This window comes from Anopheles coustani, chromosome 2, assembly GCF_943734705.1.
Source record: "Anopheles coustani chromosome 2, idAnoCousDA_361_x.2, whole genome shotgun sequence".
In the NCBI taxonomy this organism is placed as follows: domain Eukaryota; kingdom Metazoa; phylum Arthropoda; class Insecta; order Diptera; family Culicidae; genus Anopheles; species Anopheles coustani.
Window position 1 is genome coordinate 90,520,325 of NC_071289.1, and position 14,764 is coordinate 90,535,088.

A 14,764-nucleotide genomic window follows, 5' to 3' on the forward strand; every position below is an offset into this window, starting at 1 on the left:
GGGTAACACAAACTTGCCCCTTGAGCAAATACATTCGAGAACCGACGGGAACGGGATAATGCAAGGACATGTAGTTTTCATCAGTACTCAATTAAAATCGAAACCTCTTCTATCCATCAATCGCGATCGAGGGTGCTCGGTTTTCATTTCAGTTTAAACACACTGTTCAGCTTTCGATTAAAATTCAACCTTGCGAGACGTCACGCCCGACATTAAAGAAACTTATATAAAATGGGTTTTAAAAATTTACTTTTTAACTACAAAAAACTTCAGAGCTAGAAGCACGGCTTTGCTGAAATTGAATCTGGCCAATTACGGTTTCAAATGACTGCCCTTTCAATTTTAGCACCATCAAACCAACGTCCTTTCTTAAGTCGTTCTTAATGTTTTCTGGTCGTTACTTTAGCATGATGCGGAATGAAGATTGCGACGAACCCATTTTAATTTTCTTAAACAACCGAGCCTATTTTGTTTGCTTTAATAATAACATTCTTGAATAAGAAATGGAACGAATGTTAGGCAACACAGCTCTTTCGATGAGAATGAAACTAGTTTAGTCTACTGGTGTTTCTCGGTTCATATTCGTCTCTAGGACAAGTTTAATATCAAATAAGTTTCACAATTTGTAAAAGTATTTTGTATTTTTACTATTATCAACCATTACGCTTCAATTTATACTTCACTGACCTTTTTTGTGGCGAAGAGATGATCCTTCTACCATCTATGCGGAGCGCAGTAAAAAGGAGAAGATCGCTTAAACAATCGCCGAATCGATTGATTCGAAAAATGCTGATTGCTCCAATCCACCCGTGACGAGTCTGCCTATTTGACTACGTTCAAGAATCCGGCCTTTAAATGAAAAGCGTTGAGGGCCCGGGAGCTGTGACGGGAGGAAATGGCACTTTTTTTATATTTGAAAACCCATCTCACGCAGCGTTATTTTATCATCCAGCTCGAGAACTGAAGTGATGACAATTTTCTTGACGCTTCTTTTAAAGTCTTTATTTTTATGATAATTTGATTATTTCCTCCGCGTCCAGCGTCCGGCCGTCCTCGGGAAAATCTCAGACGTTTTTGTGGGGCTGCTTCCTGCAAACCAAACATTCGATGAAGAAAAGAAACCACCGTCTAAGGGCACTTTTCCTCCCCTAGGAAGTGGAGGAATGTGATTTCCTCATCAACAGCGGTACCATTTTCCATTCCAAGAGGGAATTTTATTCTCTTTTCCTATCGCTCTAAGCAACGAATGTCCAGCCACGGCATTTCTCATCGCGTTTTTTTTTCGTTCTTTCTTTCACTCTTCAATTTTCTTATTCGTCACGTGGCGAAGAAAGTTTCCTCATCCCTGCGCCTGCTTTAGTTCATAGCCTGCTTTATTTGTGTACCAGCTACTATGCAGCAATTCCTACGACTCATCGCTTTTCTGACTTAATTTTCTGGTCTTTCTAACGTTTTTTTCTATCTACTCTCTGTTTCTTCATTCTTGGAACGATTTTCAGCTGCGGATGGCCGCACTTAACGAACCGTACACGGGAGACATGCAGGGAATCCGCGGCGCTGACTTCGCGTGCTATCGCCAGGCCCGCCGTGCCGGTCTCCTGGGAACGTTTAGGGCTTTCCTATCGTCGAGGTAAGTACTTTTGTAGTTGTGTGTATGTATGTGTGTGTGTCCAGGTTTTTTTATCCCCCCACCGATCGGAGGTCACTCTGCGGAAGTGTTGCTCGACGCGCTCTCGGCAAATGTTTGGGTTTTTCATCGTCACAATTCGACCGTCAATCTGCTGGTTCTGCGTTGAGCCGGGTTTGGTCCCCGCAGAACCTTTAACTCAATCAACCAACAACGTTCCCGAGACCACCACCCCCCAGCCTACCTCGTAATCAACTTCCGGTGGCCGTTGGTTTTGCTTTCTGCCTTTTTTTCTTCCTCCGTCTTATTACCTTCCATCTTAAACATTAAATCACGTAAATCAAATAAAATTCGTACACCACCAAAATCGCGTGGGACGTGCGCAATTCTCGGAAAACGGCACCGTTTCGAGTGTTGGCTGTGGGTCGGCCCCCCCTGGTCATCCGGCGTCACCGTCTCCATACTATTTTTGGAGCTTTTTATAACCCTCAATCTTTTTTTTTGTTAAAATTATAGTGAAATGAAAAAGCCGATTCAAAGATAGGACTAAATTTATGCTTCAGGCAGAATCAAAATCCAGCCATCAAAAGTAACAAATATTTTCGACATTTTTCCAAATATGTAGCATACTTTTGAGTGGAAGTTAAACTATAAATAACGCATTCTTGAACCATCCTAGACATTTTTCATTCATAAAAGAATGTTCAAATTGGCGGAAAATAAAAATTATCTCTGATAGAAAGCCCACAGTAACTAAATTATTCTCAACTAGTACTGATTCGTTCATGGGAATCAACATTAAATTCTTCTAATTGCTATAAGTTGTAAGACATCACTCCGGGCACCTTACCAAGAGTATCATTTGGCTTTCGCTGGCCTCAAAATAGTTCGAAACATCATGAGAAGGAGAATATCTATGAACAGCTTCCGTCACTCTATAAACCGGGCTAATGGTGTAGTCTGCAGTAATTCGTAATCCTTCTCAAATTTACAACATGTTTGCCCGGGGGTTTGCCTTGTGCCCTCTCCTCTCGACCCCGGGTCGAGGAAGTGCTCAGACTCATTTTTCTAATTAAACAGCAAGCTTGTGTCGGGCGGGCGGATACTGGCTTAATGCGGCCAGAAGCACTCGGCAAGTGGATTAGCTGTCCAGTAAACTTTGCTCCTCCCCGCAGCCCAAATTACTCGCGTGGATGCAAACCACGGAAGACCCTGTTTCTCGATTTCCTTTTTTTATTTTTTGTTTTATCTGAACTCCAAGCCACAAGTGTGAGAATGGGGTTGCTTTCCGAGCAGAAGCTAATTAATCACTCGCCCGTGGTGAAAAGACAGCCGGGACAGCAACACAGTGGAAAAAAAACCCCCAGCTCGTCCGAAATGTCGGCTCCATCGCCCCCATATAATGTTCCATTTAATATTCAGCTCCCTTCAATTCAATTCCAGTGGGCAGCAAAAAAAAACGTTACGGAATCTGTGAAATTTAAATTAGATTTATTTCGAACGCATTTCACTGACGGTCGAAAACTTTCAAATGCCATTCATTCACACCAACTTCCCTCACCCTGGTTTTGCCACGTCCAACTTTCAGTGCAACAAAATGTTAATCACGAATTTGTGGCGATCCCTCGGATCGGTCCACAATCCATGGCCTCTCCTCGCCGCCAAGTTCCGCCGGAATATTGGCGATTGTAACGTGAAAATCCGCGCGAAAACGAATGTAAGGAAAGTTGGTATTCCGGCGTCGGTACGAAGCCGCGTAAAATGAGTTAAATTCCCATTTCAGCGCACGGTTCCGACCGAGTCGGTTCCGCACCGAAACACGAACACCCCACTCGGCGTACATGGAAAAGCGCTGGAAAACCCCAGACTGGTGAAAAAACAGATTTAAATACCGTACCACGCAAACGGTTCCCTCGTTCGGTTTCGCCCAAAAGTTGTTATTTCTGTGCGCGCAGCATACGTTTTACCAACGGATCAGCTTTTCTCACAACATTTTCCAACCGCGACCGGGGCGCAACACAACCGGGGTGGTAGTGGGAGATAATCCTCCCAAGTGAACGTCGCCGTGAACAGCTTCCCCGAGTTACCGAGCCGATGCTGTTTTTTCCCCGTGTGACAACATTTTGAATTTATAGACAAAACCACACCAAACTACCGAACCGAAGCTGCGTTTTCCTTGGAACATCGAGGCGTTTTTCAAACGGTGCTTCGGTGCCGGAGCCGGAAACGGTACATTCCGAATACGAACACGTCAAATGGGAACCCTTTTTTCACCGGAACCACCGGCAGTGCTTCTACCGGGAAACACACTTTTCCACATGCACACACACACGCAGCCGCTTTCCAGAAAATATGAACACAACGGGCGCGTAAAATCTGCCTAAAACGGTTAAGAAGTGAACGCACACCTTCCAAATGTCACAGCGGCGCGTTTCGAGTGCGTACGAAAATGGCTTCATTAACATTCGAGCAAGTCCCTTTGAGTTTCTGCCGGGTTTGGTGTCGTTTTTAGCCAGCACTGAATCATGAACACCACATCAAACAAAATATCAATGCGATCTCGATGCTGCCGGCGGAGGAAAATTGTTTAACGCCCGCACTGGCACACTCATTCATGGTATCGTATTCTTGGCCTGTTCGTTCACGTGTCGTTGCTTAAAAGCGTTTGCCGCAACATGCCTCAGCAATTACGGAATCTCTGTGGTAGAACGAATTTCACCAGAAGTCTTACCACTATAAAGAAAGTTTTGACAGTGTTTTTTTTTTGTAAATCGAAGAGATTGAATATGTATTGTAAATCTCACGGTTTCTATTTAATTAGGTTGTTTGTTTATTTTAAAAGGTTTAGTCACGTGAGAAAAACGAAAAACAAACGAAGAAAAATTATTGAGAACATTTTAATATTTTTCTGGTTTGTAATTTTTTTACACAAAAATTTGAGTTTTATTATAAAACCACATCAACTAGAGCTCATGTAAAAATTGAATGAACGTTAGATTTAATTTATTTTTAAAATGTCTCAAACTCAGCAAACCATGGCCTCCCAAAAACAATTCGGTAACATACTGCAAAAGGTTCCATCATGTCTTCATTGGGAGTTTTCCCCTCAAGGAGCAAGCCATTTTAAAGTGCTGTTCAAACTTACGGTGACACGTTTTTCTATTTCAAACTGCAAACATCCTGTTAGCACTCGATATACCTAAACCATCGTATCGCAATAAAGTAATCGACAAGTTTGTGGTCATTCCAAGAGAGTAATGATTATAAACCCAGCTTATACCATTAAAACCAATCGCCTATTCAGTCCATGTGTGGGGGAGAGGGAGTAGTCCGGAGCACTTCAATCTTAAACAGGCTGCCCAAAATGTAAAGGGTATGATTTCTCGATCCCGGAAAATGAAAGTGTTTGCGTACCGATGGGAAAACTTTACCCAAAAAAAAAAACAAAACCGAACACACGAGCCATTGTAAAATTACCACCGACCACTAACGCTGTGGGCTGCTAACGTGCCTCCCAATTCCGGTACGCATAGACAGCGTGATCAGCCAAAAATCGGCACCAACCCCCCAAAACCATCCACACTCGACACTCGACGTCAATCCAATTAGGATGCAGTTCCGGGGATCGAACATCGAAGCACTTAGTAGTGTCGGCTTTCGGGTTCGCCGCGATGACGTGGGAAAGAACGCCGCCCGGGAAAATGCGGCGAGTCACGGCTGGCTCGAAGACACCGCAGAGAAATCGATCGGTGGCCACGATCGTGTGACAGCACGTAAAAGAAAACTACGAAGAGAGTGGAACAAAATTAAACTAAACACCGTATCGCTACCGACCGGGCTGGACTTGCAATGGAGGTCGTTCTCGGTTGCATCCGATGGTGCACCGGTGCACTGTGTGTGCATTGTGGTCGTTTGGTGATGGGAGCACCAAGATGAAAATGCAAATGAGTTACCCCAAAGCGGTCGGCTGGTCAGGAAGGTTTGCCGAAGCCGATTTCCCCTGCTACGTTCGACGTTGGTTAGGATTGAAAAGTTTCCGCTAGAACGTGAACATTGCCTTCAATAATTTCATTTTTCTATTTTTTGTAAACAGATAATGTATAATATAATTGATAATTGTTTGAGCTACAATTACATTATAGCTTTTTTCAATCTTTCTGTTAGTTGTTTCAATTTAAAAAAATCTTTATAACATTCCATGACGTGCTAGTTTGAAATTATCAAGTTTTAAATTGCATCCAGATTTCCATATGAATTGTTTATACTTATCAATGGAGTTTCACTCGAGCATTTACCATCTCTCGCCTCCCACCAGATAGGCCATTCGATGTCCTTTGCTCTGACACTAAAAAGCACACTCCTTTTCCACCATCCACTCCCCATGGCGCAGGACACAAGTTTAGCGCGGGAAGCAAAAATTAAACTTGTGCATCACTCAGCCCCGGCCTACATGCATTTACCCATGTGAATGTACCGTTTCGCCAAGTCACCGGGCACCAGATTCGTCCCCGGGTCGGCCACCAGGTGTGCGGATTGCATGAAGTTACGACCGTAGCGTTTCGTCCCTCCCGATCGAAGGAAGGCGCGGAATAAAAATAGAACATTTCACTGTCGCTCCATCGCCACCGAATATAGGGCAGCCCTGGACGCGTTCCTTTTGCCGAAAGACCATGCTAACCATCCACTGTACCACGCCACGTATTCGTCCGTGAGGTATTCGGTTGCGCGGCAAAGAGGGTTCGATAAGGCCAGGAACACACACAGCTATTTCGAATGGCGAGCAGCAAAGTGAAGTTTCCCTTTTTTTTAGATATGTATGTTTTTCCTCCTCCGTTTTCCTCGACTCGTTTCGCTTCTAACTAAGTGGCAACTTTTCCGATAGAAAGCCCGGAGCTTACGCCAAATTCGGGAAGGTACCATGATAAGGCACCGGTACCGACAAAACTAGTCCGATTTTAATATTTCAGCAATGCATTTGAATCATTTCATTATTCATAGGAAAATGCAGGATAGGAAGGGAGGATCGGAAAGAATAAAAACAACCTAAGTAGAAGCGACGATCATGGTGTTAGTGATGGAAATTTTATTACTCAATTCTCACATTTGTCCTGACTGTATGTCTAACCACGTTCGCTCAAGTCGTTATTCGATCCTTGCCCCGAATGGAGGAAGGATTATATTTATGTTTCCTAATCCAAACAGCACACGACTGGCTGGCTCCGAAAACTTCATGCATCTTCCCGGCGAAAGGGGGAGACACATTCTGCTGCTAATTGGGAAACGTTGATGCGGCGTTAATCCTTCCGGTCCGGTGGAAATACCACGTAGAGCCTTTTCAAACCCGTTTCGCGCCAAATGGCATCATTTAAAACTGTGCAAAATTACTCATTCCGTTTCCAAACAACACCCGCAACGCATGAAAACTGAGATCGACAAGGCTAATTAAAATGATCGTAAAAATTGTACGCTTCCTAACTTTGGGGTTATTTTCTCGGAAAATCCCGGTGCCCGAAAGTTTCCCCTAGAAACAAGATCGGTGTGTTCCTCGTAGGTTAATGAAATGGTATACTGTATGGGCCTAATGAAGCAACTGTGTACCGTTTTATGACCTGCGAAAATCCCCCCGAGACCCGGCAAAAAGTTTCACCAAACCGTCGGAACCACTATCCATCACACGACATATCAAACATCAAAGTATATGAAGGCTCCCACTCGGTCGCTGCTGATGCTAATGCTATTATCAGTACCGAACATTTCATTACACACACACAAAACCATACAATATGAACTACAAACTTTGTTGTTTGCGGGACCTTTTCATTAATTCGAATTAATTTTCCTTTCCGCAGAATTCAAAACCTGGACTCGATCGTACGGTTAGCGGACCGCGAGCTGCCGGTCGTGAACACGCGGGGCGACGTCCTGTTCAACTCCTGGAGCAGCATCTTCGGCGGTCAGGGTGGTTTCTTCTCGCAAGCACCACGGATATACAGCTTCAGTGGGAAGAATGTGCTCACCGACATGGCCTGGTAAGTAGTCGGTAGTTTGATTTTACAAGCCACCTTTGATGTAACATATCAGAGTTAAGAGGTGACTTTGTTGTCATTAAATGAAATAATGAAAAACCATTAATATTTGTTTCGGAAACCTTGCACAGTTTTTTTATTTCTGCTACCATTATTTAGAAACATGAAATATTTTTTTCTGATAGGAGAAAAATAAAAAAAGATATTTTTCTAACCTACACTATAATATGGTAAAATAATAAAGATCAGTATAATAAACTAGTCCTCATCCAAAGGATCGGCAACAAACCCGGCTGTGAGTGTGGTCACATATTTTCGGGATTATTTTCCATGCTTTCGAGGACGGAGCCGAACACACTAATGTAGTTTGTTTGGCCCGGGCCCTGACCTGTTGGTGTAGGATACATTTTCCCCCCCGGTAATGTGACGCCAATGAACGAACGAACGAGCGAACGAACGGTCAACCACAAACATGTCACTTTGTCATCGGCTTAAGTCGAAGGCTGTTGGGCGTAATGGTCCCTCGGGAAGAAAATTAATGCTTACCTATTTTTTCTCCTTTCCGGGTCGGGTCTAACCATTGAAACTGGAACCTCTCTCGGAGAGATCTATATGTTTTTTTTTTTCGTACAAAAATCCCCCGACTCCTTCGGCCAATTCAGAAGCATTAGTAGCTGAGCATATTATAAGCGAACATGGATTAGTTTTTAACGTTCGGGTGAGGTTAAGAGTGAATATACGATTACGGTATAACGAGGCGTCCAACGCAATCAGAACCAGAGCGAGACGCTCATAGGGATCGAAAATATGTCCTACTGTCTGATTATCCTTTTACAGTTAATTAAATATCCTTAACCGGGTTTGCGCCATGTATTAGAAATTTATTGATTTGATAATGTTTCTTGTGCTACCCGCTAGCAGCAAAGACATTTATAGCCCAGCTAAATATCGGTTGAAAGGTGTGTATAAATCAGGAATCGGTTTCAGGTTTTGCCTACACCCAAACGACCTTTCGAACCCGAACAAATGCCAAGAACTCTTCACCTCTCTCGTGGGAGTTCGGGGGAAAGAAATGCGCCTCACGCAAACAGAATTCATGCTCATCAACGAGGAATAAATTCTGCCTTTTCTGTCGAACCTGCCGTGCGGAGGCATTATTCTTTTGTCTCCCCAGTGAATGCCTCCGGTTAAGCCGGCCTCCGGTTCGGTTCAATCAATTTCTAATTCCTGATTGGACTGCCGACGGTTGCTGTCGATTTCGCAACATTTACCTATCGGACACTCCAACACGCCAAAGCCCACCGGGAGGCTGCTACCCTCCTGCTGGACTTTTGGGCGATTTATAAATCAATATGATACCCTCGGGAACACCACCTCGGGTTCGGTGTGCATTATCGTTTGCGACCGTAAATGACTCTCATGATAATTCGCAATTTATCACATCAAAGCACATAATTTATTCGACTTGGCCCGATGTTTGCGATTCGGATGCAGATTGTGTATGCAAGAGAGATGTTTTGTATTTGGGAATGCGACAGGGGAAAGTGAAAAATAAATCCTTAAACACAGAAAACAACCCCCCTCTCTAGAACGTGCCAAAAACGACGGTTTCCTTTCGAGACGAATATGGCGTACTGTGGGAAAAGTATGTTGGAGCTGAAAGTCCTCGCACTTTCCACTCCGCCGTACTCAATCTCTGTCTGCTCGAGCACTCCAGACATCCTCCCAAGACCGGCGGCAGACGACGTACAATGACGCCGAAGGAAGCGGCACTTTAAACAAGCATAACCGGAAGCTTCTTGCAAAAATCCAATTAAACGTCTCCTCGAGAACGCTTTGGGCAATCGGATTCGGCAAACATTTCCATCCGTCCAATTTCAAACCAGATTGTATCAATCATAAGCCAAACGCTAGGCAGATGGAATGTCCTTTGAACGACGGGCCGAGCTCTACAAGACCTTTTTCCGGCGAAAAATAATGTACACAACAAAAAAAAACAACAGAGAGAGAGAAATATGTCAAATCAAATTTATCAATCAAACCACGGACTGACACGTAAATCCGCACAATGTCACCGGAGCGATCGCAGGGAAAGGGCGGAAAAGGCCCGTTCCCGGGGAAACTCGGTGACTTGTTGTGTTGTGGCAGGTTTATTTTCCCGCACAATATATCCCGTCAATCACGACGTCCATGGCGGTCGCAGCCGATGGATGGAGCGTTTTAGTCAATTTGCCTAGCACTCACTTGCCTTTCCACTTCTTGTGCTTCCTCGGTACTTTGTTTTTTTTTCATCTTGTGACCCTTTCGAGAATCCGTCACGGATTCTGAACCGTCGTTTCCAATGGATTAGCATCTACGCCAGGGTAAACGGTTTCGGGGGGGGGCCAGGGTTCGAATAATTCAAGAAAGTGATAGACCAATGCAACGTGACAGTTGTGGTCGATGTGATAAAGCTTATCGGTTGGGTACTTTAAAAGAAAAACTGAAACAAAGCTATCGTTAGCGATATTCCATGGGCTTTAATTTTGCACCACACGTCACTTTGTCATCCGTTTGGACGGCCGGGGGGCCCGTTGCGCTATTCCGAGCGGAAGGAAAACGGAAGGAAGCAGCAAATGTAACACCACCATGTGAGCGTCGTCGGTGCCCATAAATAAAGGATCAATATTTCGCTCCACTCAATTGGGGGGGGAGAGGAACCGGAAAGCTTGTTAAGAGCTTTAGCAGACAATATAATGAAAATGCAATAACCTCTCGCCACCCGCCAGCAGCCCCACCCTTGTGGGGGAAAGTTTCGCTTGCAAGAGCGCAAACATTTGCATTTCGGCCCGCTCGTTGTTATGTTTTCCACAGTTAAATCTCTGCCCCGCTTTGCGCGCTGAGTGAATTTCATCCCTCGTTACGGGACGGGAGGATCGTGGGAAGAAATTAATTTTCCATTAATAAACTTCCATCCCGGGTACATCGATCAAAAATTCGGTAATGGATTACTTTTCGTACCGGCGAACCGTTTTCACCGAATCAAAGTAGGCAAATCCCAACAGGCTCTTGTTGTTTCGCTCGCCTTGCGCTTGTGTCCACTTTAGCTTGGACTGTGGGGGGATCCTAATTGGCGATTGATTGTTCCACGAACGGGAAGGCCTGATTGGCCATGGTAGGGCCTACTTTATTGGTGATCCATATTTTTCAAGCATGTGTTACATGTAGATGCGGATATTTCGAAATTTATTGGTACTATAATTGGCGTTTTGGGGAAAAATTTACAACAAATTTGCTCACACTTTAATCTTTTAAAGTTAGCTATAAGTATCGAGCAGAAATTAGAAATTGGTTTTAATGAAAACAGAAAAGCAAACAAGTTCTCAATTTTTTAAATAAAATACCAAATGAATAACCCCGAAAGGGCAGCTACAGCTAATGGCGACCGCTGGCCTAATTACTTTTCCTGGAAGAATAACAGCTATGTTTACCATTCACATACACTTCAGCGTACATGAGTTACCGTGCGGTTTGCAAGGGCGCATAGAAGATACGCTTTTCCCATTCACAAAACCCCTTACAACCAGGAACCCCGCCTGAGTGAAACAACGCAGGTGACACACCAATAACCGACCACCACCATGAACCTACCAAGGAGCAAGCAACAGATACATGGGTGCTATTTTGGTCGAGTGTCCCCTCAGCGCGGGGACATAAATATTTACCAGCTCCTTTGCCGGAGATGACAAGATAGAAAAGTGGGGCCACTTCTTTCCCGGCCACTTTGCGCGCAAGTGACTCCCGGGGATGGTACTTCCACAAGAGAGTCGCCGGTGAACATGAAGATGAAACATGTTTTCATAGGTCGCGAAACCAGTGGCCAACCCCGGGGGAACCTGGCTGCGCGTGTCACGTTCGCGTGAGATTTTCTTGTTCCGGGAAATAACTTAATTAGGATTTGTGTGATGCGTTTCCCTTTCGCGGCATCTTGATTTGTTGCAATGGTGGAGGTTTTCGAAACTGTACTATCACTACAATATATTTTATTCATGCCCTACCTTACGTACGCTCTGCTCTCTCGTCCCGACAGGCCCCAGAAGCTGGTGTGGCACGGTTCCAGTGCGCTCGGTGAGCGTGCCATCGACACGTACTGCGACGCCTGGCATTCGCCGTCGCCGGACAAGGTCGGGCTGGCCAGTAGTTTACTCGGCAATAAACTACTCGACCAGGAACGGTACTCCTGTGATAATCGGTTCGTGGTACTCTGCGTCGAGGCGGTACCGCAGGACCGGAGGCGAAAGCGAAGGGACACCCGAAGGTAAGAACGCAGGGCCCAGTTGTCCACCGTTGGAATTAAAAATGGGTTCATCGCTGATAGCGTAGTGCGCTGGAAATGTGCTGAGCATTTTTAATTTTCCAACCTTGAACCACTTCTCATACATTCCCCACGAATATTTTTTCCCATCTCCCCCCCAGTAGCCAACAACAGTTTGCCAACGAGGAGCAGTACGCCCGGTATCTGCACAGTATCGACGCATTGTAAAGCACCAGGGTACGGTGAAGAAGGGCTAGGAATTAGACGTTTTCGAAATACTCAACCATGCAGTCACCATTGGTTACCGCGCCAAACGGAATGCCAGCAAAAATGATATACACTCACAGTGCACTAGATCATCATCTTCATCACCGTCGTCTTGAAGGGTGTACTAGATTTTAATGCCATTTGCGCGAACGCCATTTCGGGTGTTTGTGTGTGTGTATATGTGTGTGCACTCGGACATGTGTTCACTCGGTATTTACAATGCAAACAATACATAAGGAAATAAAAAAATAAAAGAAAGTCCCTAAAAAAGATAAGGAAAAAGCAAAAGAACAGAAAGGAAAATAAACCGCTAAAGGATTGTAATGCTGAAGAAAGTAAAAATGTATGTAGGTCGACTTAAAGGAGTTTGGACGAAGCGCGTCTTTGACACTGCAACTGATTTAAGAAATAATGATAATAAGTAATTTTACAAACAAACACATAGGATCCGACAGTTTGATTTATGTTATTTGAATATTGTGTTTACTTTCCTAATCTTCATTGCCATCGGTAACACTTGTATAATAGAACATGGTTTTGTGTGGTGGAGCAGTGTGAACATGCAGAAAAAAAGAGTAAAACATAAACACAAAAACACAAAAAGGTAGTTTTAAAACATATAAGTCAAGTACAACCAGGAGGACAGCAGAGCAGATGATTATAGCATGTAAGTGAGCAGCTAAAACGGGCTAGCAAAACACAAAGAAAAGGGGTAATGAGATTCAATTAATGCTTGCTACACAGTTGCCCAACCGTGTCAGCCTAAGCAAACGGCAATTTAAACGAGTACATATCCCGTACTACCAAAATCTCGTCATGTTGATAGTCAAATTATTGCAGCGATATTTGTTTCGTAGTCTTCACTATTTACCACGCACACCGAACGAGGAGAAGAAACAAATTTGGTGGCTGTCAGTTGTAATCCAGCGCTTCAAACCGAAGTGGCGAAACGTAGTCAATTTTAAGAAAACAAAACCCATTCGTTTCTTCCGCCATAGTTTATTTATTAGCTACTCTACTCTTCCACCGTTTGCAACATGTGTAACAGCCAAAACGAAAAACCGAAGAAAACTGCAATAGAAAGTTTATGAAAAGTCATGCAAAGTTGCGAACGCAACGAACAATAATAAAGTAAAACTGAACGGAGCAACTAGTTAAACGTGAAATGAAATGAAAAAAAAGCAAACCCGTGTTGTGAATAGTTTATGGCGCAAATCATGTAGAAAAGGTACATGTAAAATCTTTCGACAACAGCCCACTCCTGATGAGTGTCGAGCGGAAAACAAATAACTAAGAGTGTTTTAGATATGAATCAAACGTTTCATTGGCTAGCGTACACTTTGGTAACACAAAGTGGAGAAAAATAAACGTCTTACCTTCATTCAACAATTTTTACACTCCCACCAACTAAACTGATACCAACCATATCCTTCCTTCCTGGTAGAATGCCCCTGGTAGAATCTTGACAGTTTTCCATGTTCATTTGTTGTTTTCAATCCGGTCATTGTCTCGTTGAGCGTCCGTTTTGCAGAATTAAGCGTAAATAAATGCATTCAATGCGAGAATTAAAATACAACAATCTGTGTAATGTACATGCCGCGACGAATGGTGTTCTAGGTGGTAAGAAATGACCTAGCTACGTAAGACAAGGCCGATGCGTGGGGCGTTTCGAGGATAAGAAACCATTCAAAAATCCTTAGATGGTAAGCTATTTAACTTTTAAACGATAAACAAATTACAACAGAGATCGATTTTGTGCAAATTATCTAGCTAATGAGTTTAGTTATTGTTTTTCGTTTTTGTCTATATCGAGGTTAGCGTGTAAGACCTTTGAGCCACAAAATGGAACGACAAACAGATATTCAAGTGTAAGAAGCTGTTACAGTGCGCAAGAACGGAGAACTGACAATTGACTTGCTGTAATAAAAATAAAATCCAATTTAAAATGATGCTGCGTTTGTTTTCCTTGAAATTGTTGAGAACTGCATTGATCTGAAATGCTACACAACAAGGTGGTACGGTAAGAAGTTTACATTTTCTTTAAAACACATGTTTTAGCAGATTGAATCACTTCGATTAAACATCATTTGATAAGGATCAAACCGTTTCCCCGTAGAGTCTCTTTTCCACTTCTATCAACATCATTTTATTCGAGGGGTCACGGAACAAGAAGCACAAATTAACCTTTGTTGGAAAAAAGTTTGACTTACAAAAACATATCATTTGAGGAGGTTTATTTTCAAATCGGCCTGCGAACATTATCAACGAATTAGTTACTTCCGCCATGATTTCAAATTGTGACCAAGGTGGTTCTTCTTCTTCTTCTTTCGCTATGCGAGTCGGGGTATATCCTCCTACGCTAAGTCGAACGTTTGTTCCCTTACTCGTAATCAGAGGCGTACCGACTCTGTCCGAACTCCTATGAAGGGGCTCGTCCTTTAGGACCGGCTAATAATAGCCATATGTCCACCCGCCGGCCACGGGAGGGATAATTCCTTCCGTTGTCAGGACACAAGAACTCGTGGTCCGCTTGATTGACTCAAACAGAAC

The 14,764-nt window shown here is 43.7% G+C and overlaps 1 protein-coding gene across 1 annotated transcript in view; it reads left to right on the forward strand.

Moving 5' to 3' along the window:
- The window catches only part of LOC131266723 (collagen alpha-1(XV) chain-like), a 90,117-nt gene extending 75,964 nt beyond the window's left edge, over positions 1 to 14,153 (forward strand). Inside the window, exons 2-5 of the mRNA XM_058269336.1 lie at positions 1,500 to 1,630; positions 7,477 to 7,656; positions 11,723 to 11,950; positions 12,109 to 14,153. Coding sequence (XP_058125319.1) covers positions 1,500 to 1,630; positions 7,477 to 7,656; positions 11,723 to 11,950; positions 12,109 to 12,175 — 606 coding nt within the window. The 3' untranslated portion in view covers positions 12,176 to 14,153. The remainder of the gene's footprint in view (positions 1 to 1,499; positions 1,631 to 7,476; positions 7,657 to 11,722; positions 11,951 to 12,108) is intronic.
- The last annotated feature ends 611 nt before the right edge of the window (positions 14,154 to 14,764 follow it).